We start from the raw sequence: 22,688 nt of genomic DNA, 5'->3' as shown, positions 1-22,688 counted from the left end.
CACAGTCATAGCTATGCCAAAGATTCCATCTTGGAGCCAGGCTGGCCTTGGCTCCAAAGTTGTCTGAGGTGGGGCACTTGTAGTTAGTGGGGAATAGAGCTGAACGAGAGTCAACCAGACTTGGGAAAGGGAGGAAGGAAAGGTAGTCTGATTAAGTTTTGTCTCAAAGTGTCTGTTTTGGGGTTTGTCCCTGCATTGATCTGCAAGGGAATGAGGTAGGTAATGGCCCCTCGGGGACTTTCAGGACTTTGCTCTCAATGTCAGCCGTCATTTTCAATCACCCTCTCCCTCCCAGCCATTAATTTTGGCCCAGGATCATGGGGACTTGTCCATCTATCACTCCTAATTGACACTAAATGATCTGTCAGTTTATTGATGAACGGCAGGAGTGGAATTGTCACAATATATTTTACTTTCTAACAACTCCTCCTGACAATTTTACCTTGTCCATCTCACTCTGCTCACATAAATCTCCATAGGCCGCTCATTCCTTCTCATGGGCTGTTCTGGTGCCAGCCACTTCCACACCATCTGCACGTGTCAAGGACATCAAGATGGCGGTAGAATAGCCGTGTGCTGGTCCTGAGGTCGCCCCCTTCCCTCCTCCTTCTCTCTTTCCCTCTTGCTTTTTTTTTTTTTTTTTAATGGCATAGATGTTCCAAGAATACTAAAGGGCTTCTGCCCTCTCCCTCTGTGTCATTGTCATACCAGAGTCTCTTTACCTTCTTGTTAGCCACGAGTAGTTAATTCTTATTAGGCTACAAAAGTGTAAAAGGCAAAAATTCAGAGCTGCCAGGCTCCTAGATCTGTAAGCACAGTTGCAGACACATGTTTTGTCCTCTTTAAAGCAGCTCTGTTATAGGCTGTCCATCTCCTTAGAAGTCAGTTTCTTAGAAAGATGTCACAGAGGGTAGGTTAACCAGAGCTTGCCCACTGATGTGCTGTGTGCTGCCCTGAGTGCAGGTGTACCAGGATGTGGGTGCTCTGTCCTTGGACCTTTTGGGCCGGGCTTAGAGCTGCCAAGGCCTCCAGGCTGTCACCAGTAGCCACCAGCAGTCTCATCCGTGCACCCCAGTTTTCCATACAGCTGTTATTTTTAAGTGCCCCAAGTCTTGAAAAAAGATGGGGAAGTGCTGGGTTAGATATATATAAGGGTATATAGTTATTTCATCTTAAGAAGGTGTACCTATGGGTGTGTAAAATCCTTTATCCTTTATGAGGCCAAGGATGAGTAGAGGAGCTTGACAACGTATTAAAATGTCATTGCCCTCCTCCCTCCTTCCTTTCCTGCTGAAGATAATTTTTGTTAACTGATAGGGACTGTTTTTGTTTATTAACCATCATTCCATTATCATGCCTATCAAAATTAATAATGATTCCTTAATGTCATCTGATGGCCAGATCATATTCAAGTACTTCCACTGTCTCAAAGATGTCTTTTTATAGTTGATTATAAAAAGAGCAAATCAAGGTCTGCACCTGTATTTAGTCATCTTTCGTCTCTTTCATTCTGCAGCCTTCCCTACCCCACACCCACCTCTTTTTTTCTCGCATGTCATTGGTTTTTTTGAGAAACTTGTCCTGTAGAGTGTCCCACATTCTGGATTTGGCCTATTGCTTCCTAGTTAAGGTTTCTAACTTGTTCCTTTGGCGCTCATGTTCCCTGTGAAGCTGGGGGTTACATCTAGATCAGCTGGGGGTTAGATGCAGACTCGCAGTCTTGGCAGGAGTACTTTGGAGGCGGTGCTGTGTACATCCCACTGTAGCGCATCCATAGGCACAGGTGTCCGGGGTTCCACTTTAAGTGAGGCTGTGATTGATCCTTGGGGTCAGAGGTGTGGCCTCCATGTTAGTTCCCCACCAGACTCCTGCCTGCTGGTTGAAGCATCCATTGATGATTGTTGCCTAGAGCCATGGTTTCATTAAAGGGTGTCAAGTGGTGATTTTCTTTTTTTTTAAAAAAAAGATTTTTTTTAAAAACTAATTTATTTGTTTTGGGGCCGTGCAGGGTCTTCGTTGCTGCGCAAAGGCTTTCTCTAGTTGCCGCAAGTGGGGGCTACTCTTCGTTGCGGTGCGCGTGCTTCTCATTGCGGTGGCTTCTCTTGGTGTGGAGCAGGGGCTCTCGGTGCGCTGGCTTCAGTAGTTGTGGCACACGGGCTCAGTAGTTGTGGCTCGTGGGCTCTAAAGCACAGGCTCAGTAGTTGTGACTCACGGGCTTAGTTGCTCTGAGGCATGTGGGATCTTCCCGGACCAGGGCTCGAACCTGTGTCCCCTGCATCCGCAGGCGGATTCTCAACCACTGTGCCACCAGGGAAGCCCAAGTGGTGATTTTCTAATTCTCACTTATTAACAGAAATTCTTTCATAAGGAACTTTCTCTCATCAACTATTTGGTTGCCTGAAATACAACTTATTATACCTATAATCCTGCCTTTTGCCCGCTCCAGTCTTTTTATTTTGAAAAATTTCAAACCTATGGAAAAGTTTGAGAATAATACAACAAAACATCCTTCTGACAGTGTTTCACTGCATGTGGCTCATTCTCTATTTTTTTGTTTTTACTTTTTACTGAACTGTTTGAGAGCTGCAGCTACCTTTGCATTTCCATTACTTAACAGCAAATAGTTACTTTGCAAGAGATTTTTGTCTATACCATTTGCTTCTCGGTCTATAGTACACATATAGGTGTTCAGTGCATATTTGATGATTGAGTGACTTTTGGACATTTCTTACAGAGCTCCAGTAATTAAAAAGGGACCGGGTGTCCCTGAGTCCTTAACCTTCAGATTTTCATCAGTATGTATGATTTTGTTGAAGTATTGAGAATTTATTTTCCACATGCTGCCCTGAGCCACAAAGATCCCAGAATTGGTATGACATGGCAGGGGTCCTGGGCATCATGGGTGAGCAGTTATTTAGTTCTCAGCGAGGTTGGTCAGGCATCAGAGATGAGTGTCCAGTATTGGATGAAATCAGATGAGGCGGTTGCATGTGAGATGGTTGAGCAGGGAAGGTCTTAGGTAGTTTATTGTGCATCCATTTCCAACAAATGTGCCCAGGGCTTGGGCACCATGTCCCTGTTTCTGTGGCTTTTGGAGATGCCCATGAGAGCCCCCTGCTTGAATCTCTGTCTCAACTTTATCATCATTGCTCCCGCCTGCATATGTGCTTTTCCTCCACGTGACTTCCGAGACAAAACAGATTCAGAAAAGGTGGCTTCAGGGCCAAGCAACAACATGTCTTTTTTATTGGAGTATAATTGCTTTACAATGTTGTGTTAGTCTCTGCTGTACAACAAAATGAAACAGCTATATGTATACATATATCCCCATATCCCCTCCCTCTTGCATCTCCCTCCCACCCTCCCTATCCCACCCCTCTAGGTGGTCACAAAGCACCGAGCTGATCTCCCTGTGCTATGCAGCAGCCTCCCACTAGCTAGCTGTTTTACATTTGGTAGTGTACATATGTCAGTGCCACTCTCTCACTTCATCCCAGCTTCCCCTTCCCCCGCCCGTGTCCTCAAGTCTGTTCTCTACGTCTGCGTCTTTATTTTTGCCCTGCCACTAGGTTCATCAGTACCATTTTTTTAGATTCTATATATGTGCATCAGCATGTGGTATTTGTTTTTCTCTTTCTGACTTACTTCACTGTGTATGACAGACTCTAGGTCCATCCACCTCACTACAAATAACTCAATTTCGGGATTTTTTTGGCTGAGTAATATGCCATTGTATATATATGTACCACATCTTCTTTATCCATTCATCTGTTGATGGACACTTAGGTTGCTTCCATGTCCTGGCTATTGTAAATAGTGCTTCAATGAACATTGTGGTACACGTCTCTTTTTGAATTATGGTTTTCTCAGGGTATGTGCCCAGTAGTGGGATTGCTGGGTCATATGGTAGTTCTATTTTTAGTTTTTTAGGGAACCTCCATACTGTTCTCTATAGTGGTTGTATCAATTTACATCCCCACCAACAGTGCAGGAGGGTTCCCTTTTCTCCACAACCTCTCCAGCATTTATCATTTCTAGATTTTTTGGTGATGGCCATTCTGACCGTTGTGAGGTGATACCTCATTGTAGTTTTGATTTGCATTTCTCTAATGATTAGTGACGTTGAACATCTTTTCATGTGTTTGTTGGCAATCTGTATGTCTTCTTTGGAGAAATATCTGTTTAGGTCTTCTGCCCATTTTTGGATGGGGTTGTTTGTTTTTTGATATTGAACTGCATGAGCTGCTTGTATATTTTGGAGATTAATCCTTTGTCAGTTGCTTCATTTGCAAATATCTTCTCCCATTCTGAGGGTTGTCTTTTGGTCTTGTTTATGGTTTCCTTTGCTGTGCAAAGGCTAAGTTTCATTAGGTCCCATTTGTTTATTTTTGTTTTTATTTCCATTACTCTAGGAGGTGGGTCAAGAAGGATCTTGCTGTGATTTATGTCATAGTGTTCTGCCTATGTTTTCCTCCAAGAGTTTTATAGTGTCTGGCCCTACATTTAGGTCTTTAATCCATTTTGAGTTTACTTTTGTGTATGGTGTTAGGAATTGTCCTGATTTCATTCTTTTACATGTAGCTGTCCAGTTTTCCCAGCACCATTTATTGAAGAGGCTGTCTTTTCTCCACTGTATATTCTTGCCTCCTCTGTCAAAGATAAGGTGACCATATGTGTGTGGGTTTATCTCTGGGCTTTCTATACTGTCCCATTGATCTATATTTCTCTTTTTGTGCCAGTACCATACTGCCTTAATCACTCTAGCTTGTAGTATAGTCTGAAGTCAGGGAGCCTGATTCCTCCAGCTCCATTTTTCTTTCTCAAGATTGCTTTGGCTATTTGGGGTCTTTTGTGTTTCCATACAAATTGTGAAATTTCTTGTTCTAATTCTGTGAAAAATGCCATTGGTAATTTGATAGGGATTGCATTGAATCTGTAGATTGCTTTGGGTAGTATAGTCATTTTCACAGTGTTGATTCTTCCAATCCAAGAACATGGTGTATCTCTTGATCTGTTTGTATCATCTTTAATTTCTTTCATCAGTGTCTTATAGTTTTCTGCATACAGGTCTTTTGTCTTCTTAGGTGGGTTTATTCCTAGGCATTTTATTCTTTTTGTTGCAGTGGTAAATGGGAATGTTTCCTTAATTTCTCTTTCTGATTTTTCGTTGTTAGTGTATAGGAATGCAAGAGATTTCTGTGCATTAATTTTGTATCCTGCTACTTTACCAAATTCATTGATTAGCTCTAGTAGTTTTCTGGTGGCATCTTTAGGATTTTCTATGTATAGTATCATGTCGTCTAACAGCATATCTTTTTAATGTACATCTTACATTTGTTTGTTCTGTGTTGGCTCCCCAGAGAGGAATTTCTTGCTTTGCTCTCAAGTTATGTTCAGAGCCTGGATGGAAAGATGGTAGAGGAAGAGCTAGAGAAGTTTTTACTTTAGTGAACTTAGAGAATTCACAGGGTTGTTTTTGGTTTGTTTGTTTGGGTTTTCTTTTTTAGAAAATTGGAATTTAATTGTGTTGTTTATCACTGTAAGTCATTTACATTCAGTAGGATCTGAGGACAAAATAAATAATACCAAAACTGTGTACAATTGAAATAACTAGTGAAAAATAATTGACCCCACGGAACAGGGAAAGCGTGTGATTTGTCGAGCTCATTCGATCCTTACACCCTTCCTGTCTTCAGACACTTGTGTTGGTAGCTATTAGGTAGGGAGGAATGAGAATAAGGGTCAGATGATGGCAGGACTCAGCTGAGCTGTCCTTTCCTACTCAGCCCCAAAGTGTCCTCAGCCGTAAGGTATTTACTGCAAGTCACCCTGCACGGGCAGAGGTGAAGGTGAGCATCTGTTGATTCTGCGGACATGTGGACAGAGCACTGCCCCTTGACTAGCACGTGCCCCCAGGTCTATCTTTGGCAGACAGAACCCCCTTTTGGAATGACGGTATTCTGCCTTTTTATGGAGTAAGGTCTATTTGACCTTAAAGCTCAAACGTAACTAAGTTGAGAAAGGTGAATCATTTCCTGAAGAGGATTGTGAGAAAGAGTAGGATGCGGAGGCAATACAAATCCTTACATTTTAGACATTGTATGACTTCATGTCATCTTTTGAGACATTAAAACTCTTAGTGAATTTTTACTTTTATTTATTTTAAACAAATTTTTAAAAATCATAGTATAGAATTCAAAACACAAAAAAGGCTGGGATATAAAATGGAAGTTTCTCTCTCCCTTTCTTCTTCCGCCCAGGCACCCAGATTCTTGGAGGCAGCCACTGTTCACCAGTTTTTTTGAGTTCCTCCCAAAGATACTCTATGCCTTTACAAAAAATATAAGTTAATGTATTCTTTTACTACCCCCCCCCACCCAGCGTAAATGGTAGCATATCTATTCTGCATTTTTCTTTTATCATATTACAGTATTTCTTGGTGATCTTTCAGAATCTCAATACAGAGTAGAACTGCCTCATTTATTTATTTATTTTTGAATTTTATTTTATTTATTTTTTATACAGCAGATTCTTATTAGTTATCTATTTTATACATATTAATGTATATATGTCAATCCCAATCTCCCAATTCATCCCACCACCACCGCTTTCCCCCCTTGGTGTCCATACGTTTGTTCTCTACATCTGTGTCTCTATTTCTGCCCTGCAAACTGGTTCATCTGTACCATTTTTCTAGATTCCACATATATGCATTAATATATGATATTTGTTTTTCTCTTTGTGACTTACTTCATTCTGTATGACAGTCTCTAGGTCCATCCACGTCTCTACAAATGACCCAACTTCGTTCCTTTTTATGGCTGAGTAATATTCCATTGTATATATGTAGCACATCTTCTTTATCCATTCATCTGTCGATGGGCATTTAAGTTGCTTCCATGACCTGGCTATTGTAAATAGTGCTGCAGTGAACATTGGGGTGCATGTGTCTTTTTGAATTATGGTTCTCTCTGGGTATATGCCCAGTAGTGGGATTGCTGGGTCATATGGAAAGAAGTGCCTCATTTTTAAGGGCTGCATAGTACTCCAGAATTTCCTATCTCAGTGAAAGTAATTATGAGCAGATGAAAGGTATGATATTGATATTTTCCCAGGCTGTAAAAGGAGACTTGCAGTATTTATTCATGTAATAACCATAACATGACTCTTTGGAAAGTATCATAAAGGCTTCAGGTATGGTACATATGGATTCCATAGGCTAGGGAAGAGATAGGAAGCATGCATCAACCTTTTTTCCACTGAGGATTGGGGAAGGGGCATTTTCATGCATTTACATTTGGATTGATAAAAGTGATGTTCTACATTATATTCATTGCAGTTTAGGGCCCTGGATGGCTAGTCTAGTGTCACAGAACCAATTTACTTATGCAAATGACTAAATATGAAATAATTGGAATCTTGCAATTCTGTCAAGTGCCTCCCAATTGAAGGCGATAGCAGTCTTTTCCCGTAAGCCCCATATGGGGTAGCATTTGGATACTTCCCTTCCCACTCTGAAAAGTGGAGCAGTCTTCCCGACAAGTGGCCCTGGTCAGTCCCTCCCTGGAGCAGAGGTGAGCACCGGATGCCCAGGGAGATGGGGAGGGGCACATGCAGTGACTTGAGATGAACTTGTTGCCTATGCTTGTGCACCAGGGAGAGGACAGCTGAGGCCCAAGGCTACACAGCACACAGGAGCTGTGTTTCTAGGATCGAAGTCAACAGTACTGCTCCCAAGTTGCCTGAGGGGAGACCTGTCACAAGGGCTGCCAAAGACTGCAAAGTACGGGCTCCGATCCCCACCTCATCCAGAGCCTGCTCCCAGCTCCCCTGCAGGCCTTCAGCTTTCCTTGACTAGCTTGAGTTTTATTTTTGTGATTGAAAACCAGGAGTGGTTCTAGAATGGGTTCTTAGTGTGTCCTGTGAAGGCTTTGACTTTTAGCCCTTTACAGTTTCTAGTTTGGCAGAGGTGCAAATTTTCCTATGCCTGGAGCTGGTTCTTTCTGGGAACCAGGGGTAGGATTGTAAAGGAGGAGGGTCAGGAAGGAACTGACAGGCCCACAGAAGTATCCTTTAAATGTCACCAGCCAAAAAGCACAGCGTCCTATGGAATATTCCTTTGACTCTCTGGATTATCACTTAGTGCAGAGGTCTTGAAACTAGAAGTTTCTGTCTAATCTCCTGTCAAATTCTGGTGTCTCTACAAGTGCTGGTCTGGGGTCTGCCTGAACCCCCTCTATTGCTGGGGAATTCAGTGGAAACATTTATATTTTTTATAAAGTCTGTTTTAGTTGTACAAGCAAACCAAAGACACTTTAATGATATAAAAATTCAAACAAGATATGAGGCTAGATTTGTCTGAAACTACCATCTCCTCCAATCCTAGTCATCTCTCTAGAAGTAACTACTCATAACAGTTCATTAGTATTTTTTTTTTTGTAAATTTATTTACTTATTATTTTTGGCTGCTTTGGGTCTTTGTTGCTGCACACGGGCTTTCTCTAGTTGCAGTGAGCAGGGGCTACTCTTCGTTGTGGTGCACAGGCTTCTCATTGTGGTGGCTTCTCTTGTTGCGGAGCATGGGCTCTAGGTGCACAGGCTTCAGTGGTTGTGGCAGGTGGGCTCAGTAGTTGTGGCTCGCTGGTTGTAGAGTGCAGGCTCAGTAGTTGTGGCGCACGGACTTAGTTGCTCCGCGGCATGTGGGATCTTCCCGGACCAGGGCTCGAACCCGTGTCCCCTGCATTGGCAGGCGGATTCTTAACCACTGCGCCACCAGGGAAGTCCCTCATTGGTATCTTTTACCAACAGTAGATATATAACATATTTTTACACGATAGATATACTTACAGAAATATATATATGTAGTTGTCCCTCAGTATCCAAGGGGGATTGGTTCCCTGACACCCCTGGATACAAAAATCGTCAATGCTCAAAATGGTGTGGTATTTGCATATAACCTACACACATCCTCCCGTGTACTTTAAATCATCTCTGGATTACTTATGATACTTAATACAATTTAAATGTGAATAGTTGTAACTACATTGTAAATGCTATATAAAGAGTTGCCGGAGTGTAGCAAATTAAAGGTTAGCTTGAGATTTTTTTTTTCAAATATTTTCAATCTGTGGTTGGTTGAATCTACAGGTACAGAACCCATGGATATGGAGGGAGGATTATATGTGTGTGTATTTATATGTGTGTACCCATATATACATATATACATACACACAACCTCCCCGCTCTGCGATGTTTCTTAAACAGTTCATCTTTAGGAAATTTGCAGCTCCATCCTCTGATCCAGATTCCATCTTCTGGGGCCACACTGCAGAACCACGTATGGACAGCCCACATGACGTGTCTTGCCCAGCCCTCCTGTTGTATGGATGGGAAAACACACACACACACACACACACACACACACACCACCATTTAATGTGGCTTTTGTGCTGCGTGCTCTGCTAAGCACAGTTGTACTTTATCCTCAGAACACCCCCATGAGGTAGGTGGTGGTATTGTTCCCACTGGAAGATGAGGAAACAAGTTCAGAAAGGCTAACTCACCTGCTCATGCTTACACAGCTAGTGAGTAGCCAGCAGGATTTGAACCCAGGTGAGTCTGACCGTGGGGTCACGTTCCTGTACTTTGTGCCTCGCCACCTTCTGTTTTGTGCCCTGGAGCCCTGGCAGAGGGCCTTTGCACTGGGTGGAGCCTCGGCGGGTGTTCCCGAGGGCCGTCTTGTTCCCTTGTGGGCAGCGCAGCAGGGGATTAATGCCTGACCTCGGCCTCTCAGCCTCCCCAGCCAGCTGCCTGCAGAGCTGGCTCCAGGCAGCCAGCCTCCTGGCCAGAGGGGAAGGTGAGCGTAAAGGACGCAGCCTGCCTGTCGGGACGCGAGCCAAAGCCATGCCAGTCCCGCCGTTAAAAGGCCTAATTAGGCTCATCATTAAGTTCAATTAGGCATTGGAAATGACTGTTGCTTCTAAGCGTGCCGTGCCCTCCAAGAACTGGACCCATTCCCAGGCAGCCAGCTCGGGGGCCAGTTCTCGTTACGGGTTTAGGCCATGATTCCTTCCAAGGCCGAGGGCAGAGTTGTCCGGGAGGCTCTCAGCCCAGATCCGGGAGCTCCAAGTGCGCGTGGAATGCGGGCGGGCGTCTGCCCTGGAGGCCATTCCTGAACCCGTCTCCACTCACCCTCCTTCTTTAGGGCCCCCCCTTCCCCATGCACGTGTTAGGAGTTGGGATATCTGCCTGTGTGCTAGTCCCCCTGCCACCCACCCGCCCTATGACCTTGGTACAGGTCATGTGAACTCTTTGGGTTGAGGTTCCCGAGGGGTTTGAACTAGATGATCTCAAAATTCCCCTTTCAGCCGTAGGATGTCACGATTCTGGTAAATCCCAGATGTTCAAGCCCTGTGTACCCAGGATTTCTTTCCACTGAGCGCTGACTGGGAGAGAGAGGACAGGAGGTCCAGTGTCACCTGGGGCCACCAGCTCAGCAGCCTTGGGCTCTGTCTCTTCAGCGTTAGAACTGAGTGGTCTCAAAGGCCCCGCACAACTCAGAAAGAGTGTTTGCCCTTCTGAACTGGGCTTTCTAGATGGCCGCTTGAAATTATTCATTTTGGTCCATGAATCATGGCCTTGAAATGAAACAGTTGACAAACCCTGAGGCGAGGCAGACCTCCCAGGCACAGGGGCCAGTGGAGGAGGCATGGATGTGCCCTGGTGTGTTTGGAGTGCGCAGGGCAGGGGACTGAGTCCTGGGGTTCGCCTGGAGAAGTAAAGGAAGTAGATGGACAAGGTAGAGAAGGGCCTGCATGCAGGGCCTTGAATTCCAAGCGTGTGCTTTACAGTTGGGAACGAGGACCCACTGACATGTTGACAGGTGTGTGACCAGTGGTGCAAGGGACACATGATCACACCTCTTCTGCACGCCTTTTTGATGTGGCACGATCTTGGGGTATTTGCAGATACAAAACGACATCCATTTCTCTCAGTGTAGAGGCCTCCTCTTAAGTGTTGTCTCAGCTCCACTCTGTATAGTGAGTGAGCTCTTGTCTTTCTAGGCTGGATGGAGTTGTAGAGGGGCCTGCTCAGCTTTTCCCCTGAGTTTGACACCTTTTCTTCTGGCAGATTTTGGTGATGTCACTCATCCGTTGTTGCCTGGGAATTGTTCTCCTCTTGTATCCATTTCAAATCATTGCTTTCTCTTATGAGACTGTATATTAAGGTTACCTAATTATGATTACATGAGGTTGGTTTTTCCATAGGATATGTGTTCCTTCTTGACTAGAATGACTTCTCATTTGCCACTAGTTGTGCTGTATTAGTGAGGTAGTATTCATCTGCAAGCAGCAGAGAACCCCATTAACAGAGACCTAAATGGAAAGAGGGTTGTCTCAGAAAATAGAAGGTCTAGCGCTCTGTGGTCCAGGGCTAGTGTGGCAGCTCCATCTTGACAGCAGGGACAGAACTCTTTCCATCTTCCTGCCCACCATCCTTACTTAGCATGTGGGCCTTTGTCATGACGCTCATGTCTCGTGGTTGTATGATGGCTGCTGTACCTCCAGGCCTCACTTCTGTTTTCCAGGCAGGAAGAATGGAGGATGACATGGAGGTGAAGGTGAAGGGCTGTTTCTTAGCAAGAATTTGTCTTTTGGAGGCGAGGGGCCAGGATATGCTTTCCAGGGACTGCTGCATCTTTCTCACTGATCAGAAATATGGTGTATGCTCACCCCTCAGTGCGAAAGAGGCTAGGGAATGGAATATTTTTAGCTGGGCTCATTGCCGTCCCAAGCAAAATCAGGGTTTGAATCGAGAGGAAGGGGACATGACCTCTGGGTAGGTACCACGTTGCTTTTTCTGTGGTTGACCCCATCAGGCTGAGCTGCAGAAATCACTGGACGAGACTGTCCTGCTGAGACCGTCGTGTGATGTAGAGGGTCAGGTTTGCTAAGGAACATAAAAAACAGTCTCACCTAAATCTGGAAGCTTCTCAGATGTGAGGAATCCTTTGGAAAGGACTTGAAAGCCAGAAAAAGTTGCTTTTTAGACAGGGATAAACAAAAGTGGCTGAAGTGAACGAAGGGAACCAGGAGGCAGAAAAAGGACAAGCAGGAGATGGATAGCACAAGAGGGGTGCACAATGAGAGAGCTGGGAGGTAAGCCTGGAGGCTAAGTTAATGTTGTCATGGAAGACTGTGGACAGCTGCCGCAGAGGCTCTGTGAGCCGGCCCAAATAGTTCTTATTTGGGGAAGGGGTGTGTAGATGGGCGGCCAGGCTGGGAGCGTACGTCTCCAGGGTAGGCTGCCGGGCATGTTGGCTGAGGGGTCCAGACAGGTTCAGCCAGAGGCAGCAAGAATGTGGGAAGCAGGAGAACGTCAGGGGTCTGGAGGCAAAAAGTAGGAAGCACTGGCTGGGCACACCTAGCCAGCACCCACCTCTGGGCAGGGGTTCAGTTACAGGACTGAGGAGGAGAAAGACAGCATCTTGAGCAAGGATTAGTGGCACAGGGAGTAGAGACTGGAGAGAGAATAATAATAATGATGGCAGCAGCAGTGACTGTTCACACGTCCTGTGTGCCAAGTGCTGTGCTTGTGTGAAATAACTTATTTGATTCTAACAACAGCCCTGTGAAGCAAAATGTGGTATCATCGCCAGCTTTGCGGAGTTTAAGTGACTTGCCCCAGGGCACAGAGCCAGTAAACGGTGACCCTCTGATCTGAGCCCTCTGACTCCAGAGCCCGTAGTCAGAGCCAGCTGAGCCCGGACCTAAAGTCCTCCTGGACCTGGAGAAGAGAGGGCTGAGTTCTCAGGTGCCCTCTTGGGAGGTTTGCAGGCTCAGCAGGTCTGAACAGATACCCTCTTTGCAACTGCTTAGAGGGAAAGGAAGTAGAAAGGAGTCATAGTAAGGAGGAAGGAAGCAGCTGGGGAGGTTATGAGTGGGTGAACTGTCTAGGAGAGGAGAGTGAAGGGGAGGTAGAGGTTCTCCATGAAGCTGGGAGAGTGGTGGTCCATTTTGACAGCACCTAAGAAAAGAGAAGGGAGGACCAAGGAGGAAAATGTCTTAAATTCTTTAGTAGGAAGAGAGTTTGCGTTAACTTTGTTGTCTCTAGAAATGACTGAATAGGGAAAAGGGGTTTTGCCCCCTTCCTTTCCCTCCTCCTTCCTTCCTCCCCTTTCCTCTTTGGTGTGTCTCCCCCGCCATGCTGACTTTGGGATCTCCAAACCAGCACATTACAGGGATTGAAATGTTAGGGCTGGATAAACCAGCTGTGGGAAAAGGGGTGGCTTGGGAAGTATCAGAAGAGGAAATGGTATTAATAGGAACAGATGAGGATGGGGGCCAGGATTGGGAGAGGCAGGGTCAGTGTCATTCCCAGAGCCGGGGAGGGACCTGAGAGGTCATGGAGCGTGGCCCCTTCGGTTTAGAGGTGGAGAAGATGAGAGGTGGGCCGTTGAGTGGCTCAGGTATAGAACCGTAAGAGTTAGAAAAGCCCTCAGATGTCGCCTTGCCCCCCCCCCCGCCCAAGGTCATACAGCTAATTAGTGTAATAGAATGTGCCTCTCTTTCTGCAGCCATGCCATCCTGAAACCTTGAGAGCTGCACGCATTTATCTGAAGTTCATGAAAAGGCCGTGCACTGCACTATTTGTGCAACAGCGAGTCTGTGAGAATAAAACTCTCTTTACTGCAATCCTCTGGGACTCTCGCAGAAATGAGATGTTGATCATATGAAGCAATCTCAGTGAACAAAAAAACTTTCAGGGAAACTTGTGTCCCCTGAGCAGCCAGTCTGCTGAGGGGGACACGCGACTTCGCAGAGTGAGCGGCTAAGAGCCAGCAGGGAGTGACTAGGGACGCCAGCCAGCCATCGGTGAAAATTCTCCCGACATAAACGATCTCCTTGTTCTTCCTTTGATGGATTCAGTCTCTCAAAAATAAAATGCATCTGTGAACATCATACCTGCCTCTTCCCTTTTCTTTTTAGCCCTTTACTGAGAAGTAACTGAAAGCAGTTTTAATTGTAGAGGCCGCAGCCCGGGCGGACATGGGTATAAATATGCACAGGAGATAGAGCCCCACTCATAAAATCTAGGTTTTTTCTGGTCTCGTGGGGCTGCCGGTGATTTTACTTTTTGTCCCATCTACCATCCCCACGGCTGGTTACCGGGGGCTGTGCAGTTTCCTCCTGGTTTCACAGTGGTCATTGCACAAGAGGCCATGTTTAGCAGTGCCAGGGTGTCCTTGGTTCATCCATACCGGGGAGTCCCCAGGAGGCTGCCCCACATGATGCCCTGCCCGGCCCTGGGGGCCTCGCTCTCCGGCAGCTGGAGGGGGGCCCCTCTAACGGCAGGCACCACCTTCCCTTTGAGCAGCTTATTACTTGGGTCAGTCTCAGTGTAATCGTGGGCTTTTGGGGGACCACAGGCTGTAAAAGGGCAGAGAAAACAATGGGTTAGTGACTGGAGAGAAATCTTTACAGGTTCCTTTATTACAGTGAAGAAAATTCTCTCCAGGAGAAGTAAAAGACCCAACCCATCCAGTGTAAATCCACTATACTTCAGTTTTTTTTAAATGGACTGAAATAAAGGTTTTCAGAAACGCTGATAAAAATTTGCCCCCTGACTTTTGGAGCCATGATTTCGCTTGTTTTGGTCACCACATCCTACGTCATTTCACTCTCCATCCTTATGGCCGCATTTCCCAGAGACCGGCCGTGAGTCACAAAGTTACTGTCTCTCCCATCAGCTTTCAGCCCCTCGGATCATGTCAATGGGAAAGTCTCAGTTTGCACCTAGTCTTTCCTTAACACCTTTGTAACCTTGCTAATCTACCTTTTTAACAAAGAGAGAATATGCTCAGACTTCTGGCAAATAGCAATATGTGGCTATAATAAAATAAATTTTGTGTTTTATTTAAATTCTATTTTTTTTTATAATTACCTTCTATATGGCTGGTGATGCTAAATTTCCACTGCGAATATAAAGTTTTCTTTTAAATAAATTTATTACAGTAAAAGTAAGGAATCACCTTAAAGAAATATAATCAACTTAAAGAAAATATAAAGTAGATGCAGAAAGTACACAGCTACAGCAAAATTCATGAAGGTAGAGTTTGCAAATCGCAGACATTTGGGAAACACTGTCTGATAGCACTTCTTCCCAGAGGCTTTTCCTCCCCATCCTTCCCCAGCAGGAGGGATAACAGAACTTCTTCCACTTAACCCTCCGTGCTGGCTTTTATATCACAGGATATGCGGTGAGTTACCTATCGTTCATTGCGTCCTCTCTAAATTGCCGTAGTAACTTGAAGGGAAAAAAAGGAACCCAGTGAAAATTTCTAGCCCCATAGTTCCCTCCTGGTCCCAGACCAATGTCAGCGTCTGTGTTTTTGGAGTTGATACCAATGTGTAAGAGCATCTTGTTCCAGTCTGGCTGCACACCCAGCCTGCTCCGATTCCCTTCTCATTTTCAGCCACCACCTCATCTGTATTTCAGCCACACACAGCACACCTGGCCCTTTCTTGCCTCCCATCTTTATTCAGGTTGTTTTCTCCAGCTGGACATCCTTCCTGTAGCTTTTCTGCCAGTTGCAAGCCTGCTCAGTCTTTCAGTTGGCGCGTCTTCTAGGAAGTCTCCCCAGATTCCCCCAACCGGAAGGGTCCGTTCTCTCTCTTTTTTTTTTTTTTTTGTAATTTTAAAAAATTTATTTATTTATTTATTTATTTTTGGCTGTGTTGGGTCTTTGTTTCTGTGCGAGGGCTTTCTCTACTTGCGGCGAGCGGGGGCCACTCTTCATCGCGGTACACGGGCCTCTCACTGTCGCGGCCTCTCTTGTTGCGGAGCCCAGGCTCCAGATGCGCAGGCTCAGTAGTTGTGGCTCACGGGCCTAATTGCTCTGCGGCATGTGGGATCTTCCCAGACCAGGACTCGAACCCATGTCCCCTGCATTGGCAGGCAGATCCTCAACCACTGCGCCACCAGGGAAGTCCGGGTCAGTTCTCTCTTTAGTGCTACCATGATATTTTGCTATAACCTCTCTTGTCTTGTTAAAAGTAGGGCATAATAGAACCAGCAATAGATGAGGGATTGTTGGTTTCTAGTTCCAGCTAGCTTTGGGGCTGTAGTGAGGTCGCTTCAGCACCTCTTCGTCTCTGTTTCCTCACCTGGAAGATGCACAAGGGGGATGGTGGCAGTAGTCTTTCAGTCACTGCAGTATGTGAGTCTTCTTGAGGCATTACTGTTATCTCTACAGTGTTCCTTTCTCCAGCCAGATTGTAAAATCCTGAGCAAAAGGTCCCAAATCCCAACACCTCCCGTTTGTGCCTAATAGGTAATTAGTTACCCAATAAGGTTTCTGAATAAAATAATGTTCATTTGAGATACCTAACATCTGGAGATCTAAACTTTACCACTTTTTAGTTTATTCATAGCAGAAATATACATACATTATTATATGTTCCCATAATTATTTTTAGCTACTAAAACTGTTTCTATACATTTCGACCCTTTTTCCTCCTGATAAATGCTTCTTTAGAGTTTGAATTGGAACAGAGATGTTATTTTGAATCTGACCAGCAGGGGGCAAACTTCACCCAGGAATTGCCATGTAAATCACTATCGCTTCAATTTGATAGGGCTTGGGAGTCTACAGATAGGATTTGGAAGTTGGTTTTCATCTTTCTGCTAGACACCTTGTTTGTTGATAATGCCAGCAGGAGCTAAATGTGCTCTAATATGACCTAAAACCCCAAAGTGCCAAAATTGGGGTGCTGGGGAGTTCTTGTTTGTCTTTAAAAGAAGGGAGAAGGTACAATACCTGCAAATACATCTGGACACTAAACATGAATGGCAAGAATTAGGAACTGAGGGGGAAAAGAGTGGGGACTTCAGCTCTCAGGAGAGATTTCAATGAGGAGAAATCTATTGGCCAATGAAAACGTCAGTTTATGAAAAATATCTGGTTTTTAATCAGTATTATAGGTGGGGAACATCTTAGAGCAGGGGGTCCCCAGTTAAGCAGTCCATGCCTTGTAGCCATGATTACAATGGCAGATTTCTCCTCTGCTCAGATTTGGGTTTCCGCTGTGAAGGCTCATTTGGTGGGTCACACAATTTATAAAGTAGAGCCTTGGTGTTAGATGCAGTGCTAGTGATGTGTTATATGATCTGGGACAAATGACCTCCCCTCTCCCAGGCCTTTGTAAAACTGACCTCAATGAGGTTTGGATGCACTTGTGAGATTTTTATTGGACATTTAAGAATTATGAGGGTAGAAAACGTCTCAAGAAAATGGTATTTTGACTGTTTTTCTTCCACAGGAGTGATATATTTTGAAAATATAAGGTAGCTTTGGCTTCACTTTAGCTGGTCTCTCATTTCTGCACTTCCCCTTGCTAAGTGTTTATGAATTTGGCCCCTGGCTGCAGAGTTTCTTCTTTCTGTCATGGGAGCCCTGTAAGCTCCTTACTGTGGCTTTAGCTCTTCCCTCATGGGCAACAAGTTGTGCTAGTAACCATTTGTCCAAACCCTTCACATCACTCTCTGGTTAGAGGCCGTGGCCCAGGCAGGATGGTCCAGCAGGGGGCCTTCCACTAGGACATCAGGGCTCTGGATGCCCAGCACTTTGCTCTATTTTAAGCCCGTGCTGTCTTGCAGCAGGCAGGTGAGTCTAGGGCCCAATATGTGCTGTGGATATTAAGAGGCTTCAAGGACACTTCCCCCCATTTATCCCAGTTATGTCCCCTGCTAAAATAGGTTAACGGTATCTAATTAACCACTGAACGTTGTCAGGCTGCATAAAGATAGCATCCTGGCTGTTCTCTGAGCCATGGTACTTTATCTCCATTTAGATCTCTGCAGTATTCCATTAAACTCGAGAGCAACATTTTAACCAAGATGATGTCTACATTAGGGCCGCCTTTCACCCTTCAGCACGTGACCCGTGTAGGCAGCAGCTGAGGCCTTCTGTCTGATGCAGCAGGGCGGGCAGAGGAGACTGGCTCTGCAGGCGGGGAGGGTCCTTACATTACGGTCCTTCTCTGCCACTGAGCCCCAGAGTAAAACCGAGGATCCGGGATTGGGCAGTGGTTCTGCGTGGCCGCAGGCGCGGGATGTGCCAGCGCCGTCAAGCTTGTCCTCCACTGACCAAATCATGCCCAGTGCACGTCAGCGTGGTCTCTAAATGTCAAAGGAAAGGAAGTGCATCTGAGCAAGAGAAGTTAGAAAAAGCGAGTGCCTGGAGGAAAGGGTGACCTGGCTAGGTGGGTTCTCCTTTCTCCCATGACGCGAGCTGTCGTGTTGTAAATTAACCAACGTGAACTACCACATGGTCAGGCTGACAAAACCACAGTGCTGCTGTAAGTTGAAAGTATGTCATCTCATCATGGAAAACGTTAATTGAATTTGAAGCGGAGTCTGTAGAATGAGCCTTTCCCCCGGTGTAGAACTGCCTGCGTGCCTGTATCATGTAGGGTTTAAGAAGTGGGCCTTGTATACTGGCCCGAACCCTTTCTAGGTGGGTGACCTTGGGCAAGTTACTTGACTTCTCTGAGCCCCAGTCACCTCATCTGTAGAAGGGAGCACGTTTAAATAAGATAATGTGATAATTAAATAAGGTAACATATAATACTATATATAGTAGTGTTATATAATAGTAACATATAAATAAGATAATATAATAACAACGCTTGGCACCCAGCAAACTCAGTAAGTGTTAACTGTTATCATCAGTCATCAGTCCTCCTGTGACAAGCCATGGGGGCGGGGGCCTGGGAATGGACTCTCCCCTGAGAATCGAGGGTGGATGTGTGGAGCCCAGGCCGAGTCACCTAGTGTGGACTGTAGAGAAGCGGGGCGAACACCAGGAGGGGACTGGTTGAGTGCAGAACTGAAGGACTGGGCTTTAAAGGAAGGTGAGGATGAGACAATGCCCTTACCCTTGAAGTCTCCACCTGTTTAAAGAACAGACGGCTTCACGTGAGGCTGAGAGATCTTAGCGACTTGGAAAGCACCACACAGAGAGGGCCGTGCTTCCCCTCTTGCCAAGTCACTGACCAGGTCCGGCACATCCCTTGCTGCAAAGCAGGAGGCCAGGATGCCCTTACTCCTAACACCCCGTGTCCACAAGGTGGGAGGTGAGGGAGGACGCTTACTCTCAGTGTCCGAAGTTAAAGCTTTGTTCTTCAAAATGTCCAAAGTAATCAGCAAGTGCTGGAGTAGCTCTTGAAAAGAAACCTGGCATTTAATTAACTTTTCAAAGTGCTGGTTCAGCAACCTCTATGTTTTACATTTTGAATATTGAACAAGCATCTCTAATCAGATCTGAATTGCTTCTGGGCCTCCCCCGGTGGACGGCACCTGCTGAGCTTTTACGAGCAACACAGAATCCTGAGTTTCAGGAGGGCCAACTCAGAGTCACTCGGGAATGGAGCCTTCAGTCTGTGAGGCCGTTTCCTTCCTCCCCTCAGCCTGTAGGTCAAGTCAGAGTTCCTGAACGCTTCTGTAAGAAGAAAGTAGGCAACTCGGAAGGACAAGGCCGCAAGGCTTACATTCTGCGGCTTAGCGACAGAGTTCAGTCTCCTCTCTGAGATGAGGTTTCGGCAGTGGTTTTCACATACGTGACTGGGCTTCATTTCTAGAAATTACTACCTCAGGGGGCCTGTGATGCAGCCTAGCACACGGGTGCTGCAGAAGCTTCCCAGGTGTGATTCTCTTGTGCACCACTGGTTAAGAACTCCTGGTGTAAAGGATTCTCTCCAGCTTTCAATTAGCTATCTGTTGCCTCCTGTAAGTATGGAAAACCTGTGAGCACAGTAAATCCAACCAGATGTCGGGGTGCCCGGAGGGCATCTAAAAATCAGCGGGTATCTGCTTTTGAAAGGGCTTGGGGCAGTGGGTTTGGGAGATAAGGATTCTCGTTTCAGCATCGTCACTAACCAGCTCTGTGATGGGGACAAAGCACACAGAGCTTTGGTGGGTTGGTGCCCACTGTCCCAATCTATCGGTATATATAAAACGGTGCTCCCGAAGCCTGCTTTGCCTCTTTTCCAGAGCTAATGTTGATAGACATGAAAGTCTCTGCAGGCTCCCCAAAAGTGCTCTATCTCTGTACATTGGTCTCGCCAGTATTATAATTGTCAGGTTCCCAAACCCTCTAACGGCCACTTCTGGGGAAACAGTCACGTGGGCCACGGCGGGCAGTAAGAGACCAGAAGCCCAGGGTAGAGCTGGCAGTCCTCCTGCCATAGGTCTGGGCCAGCTCACACCGTTTCCCCGGAAGTGTGTGATGACCCAGAACCTGCAGTCCTCTCCCTCAGCCTCCACCGACCTACACAGTCTGTGGGAGGTGGGGCTTTGGCCCACATCCTTCTTGGGTTACCTGCCCTGCTGGGCAATGATAGACCACCAGGTTTTCATTATTTTTTAACCTGTCACCAGCAATTTAAAAATGTGCTCTGCATCGTGACTGGGTATTTCTGTATATAAAACTGAAAAAAATTTTATGTAACATTTATCCTTACTATTTGCAGTATACTCTCTTCACTGTTCTTTGCTATTGGAAAAAAAAAAAAAAAAGACAAAAAATAAAGGCTGGTGGTGATCCTCTAAATTGATTTCATGGCTCACTAATTGTTCATGACCTGTGGTTTGAAAATCCTTATGCTAGGTTCCATGTCACTGCATGGTCTGAGGTGCGTTTGGGGACTAGACAGGTAAAGCATAAATCTGTGGAGTGGGGGATTATTTCAAAATAGCACGTTAAATTATATCACTGAGATACATAGACAAGTTATTTGCATATTCACAGTTCTATAAAGAAATGTACTCTCTGCCTCTTCTCCTAAAGCATGCTTCCCACTTCCTTTTGCTTTCTCACTTTTGGTAGTGGCAGAGCTACAAGGAAATACTTCACTAGCCTCTCAACTTCTGTAAGAAAAGCAGCAGTGCAGGTTCAGCGGTAAAGAGCTAGTAGGGACCCCCAGGTGCCAGGGAGGGTGGGAGCTCAGGCTTGGAGTGGGTGGGGCACAGCCCAGCTTCCCTGAGTTTTTCCTCGTGAGAATGCAGGCCCAGTGTGGCTAGGGTTTGTATTTGCAGAATTCAGAAATCCGGACTTTTTTGTACAAAATCTCCCAATCTGGACAACAAATTAATGTTAAAACAGAAAAAAAATTAAACCAAACCAAAATAAGCAGCGGTGTGGTGCCGCCCAAACTTATCTGCAAGCTAGGGACAGCCCAGAAGTGGCCAACTGTTTCAAAGGCAGTGTTTCCTGATGTTTCTCCAGGGCCCCGCCCAAGTTCCCACTAGGCTTTCCATCTCCCAAGCAGAAGGCTCTCCCAGAACCTGCTCTTTCTAGCAGAGAGATTGAGAGACAGACGGACAGGCAGACAGACAGAACACCCCGTGGGGCATCTGTGCCCTCCATCCTTGAGGGCTGTCTCTTGTTCTTGTTCCTTCCCTGCTGCGGGTGGACTCTGGGCCCCCCCAGGGTGACAGGGAGCAGGCTGTGGGCTCAGCGGCAATTATACTGAAGATGGACCTCAGCCCCTGTTCGGATGTTGATAAATGGCAATTAATCAGCCTTCCCCCGGAAGGGTAGTGTTGTCATTACTGTTTCCTTCAGACAGAATCACCGCTCCTTTTGCCCCGGCACGTGGCTTAGGCAGGAAGGATTCTGTGCTACCTGCCGAGGGTGGTCAGAGAGGGAGCTGCCCCTTCTGCACAAGAGGAAGGCGCCGGCCTAGGCTGCCCAGCCTCTTGAATCCCGTTATTCTTCTGTGACCCCCGTTTCCATCCAAGCTCTTCTGCCGCTAGTGACGTAGGACTGGCTCATTCGGACAGTGGGTTCGGAGTTCAGCCTCACCAGGACAGTTAGAGGCAGTGGTCCCTGGGAACTCAAGCCGGGAGCAGAGCCTCCCCTCCACACAGACAGAAGGCAGCCGTGCTGGTGGCGGGGGCCAGGGCGGGTGCTACGTTCAGGATTCCTTTGACTTTGACTTAGAACAGGTCATAAACCTGGGTCATCTGCCATCACCACGGTGGGGATGCTCTGGGTACCCGATGCAGTTTACCTTTGTGCCCCACCTGCTGCCCTGAAGGTCCCACTCGCCCCCCTACCCTAGTTGCTCCGTCTCTTCAATTGGCCCTTTAAGAGTCGAAAACTGCAGCCTAGGAGGTCCCCTCAGAGTTGTTCCATACTGTTCTTCCAACTTTACCTACCTACTCACTTCCCCCTCCCTGACTTCCGCCAAAATTAATCCTTTCTACCCTCCTTCCTTCCTTCCTTCCCTCCTTCCTTCCTTCCCTCCTTCCTTCCTTCCCTCCTTCCCGCCTTCCCTCCCTCCTTCCCTCCTTCCCACCTTCCTTCCCTCCTTCCCACCTTCCTTCCCTCCTTCCCACCTTCCTTCCCTCCTTCCCTCCCTCCTTCCTTCCTTCCCTCCCTCCCTCCTTCCCTTCTTTCACTCTTTCTCTTTCTTTCTTCACAGCGCAGTTATAGTCTAATTTCATGGGAAGTAGTCTATTTAGACTTAGGTTTATGATTCTACTCTTTGGGGATTATTTGCCTTTTGTGGAAGGTGCTGGTTGGCCCCCATGCAGCTCTTACTGGGAGGCCTTCTCGGCCTCCTGCTGGCCATTATGACACTGCCACCACCCTTTGCCCTCGATCATCATGGTGATTGATTTCT

General features: G+C 46.3%; 1 protein-coding gene across 3 annotated transcripts in view; it reads left to right on the top strand.

Annotated features, from left to right (window-relative positions):
- IFT43 (intraflagellar transport 43) overlaps positions 1 to 22,688 on the top strand; it is an 88,307-nt gene that overhangs the window by 40,802 nt on the left and 24,817 nt on the right. Inside the window, exon 4 of one of the 3 annotated variants that reach the window (XM_065873038.1) lies at positions 19,596 to 19,604. The exons of 1 other annotated variant lie outside the window; for it this stretch is intronic. In XM_065873038.1, coding sequence (XP_065729110.1) covers positions 19,596 to 19,604 — 9 coding nt within the window. Of the gene's footprint in view, positions 1 to 19,010; positions 19,026 to 19,595; positions 19,605 to 22,688 lie in introns of all 3 variants that reach the window. One more of the 3 variants, XM_065873036.1, reaches the window with a different exon arrangement.

This window comes from Phocoena phocoena, chromosome 2 (genome assembly GCF_963924675.1).
Source record: "Phocoena phocoena chromosome 2, mPhoPho1.1, whole genome shotgun sequence".
Lineage (NCBI taxonomy): Eukaryota > Metazoa > Chordata > Mammalia > Artiodactyla > Phocoenidae > Phocoena > Phocoena phocoena.
The sequence above is the reverse complement of the archived record's forward strand: the minus strand, read 5'-3'. Positions and strand labels throughout refer to the sequence as shown.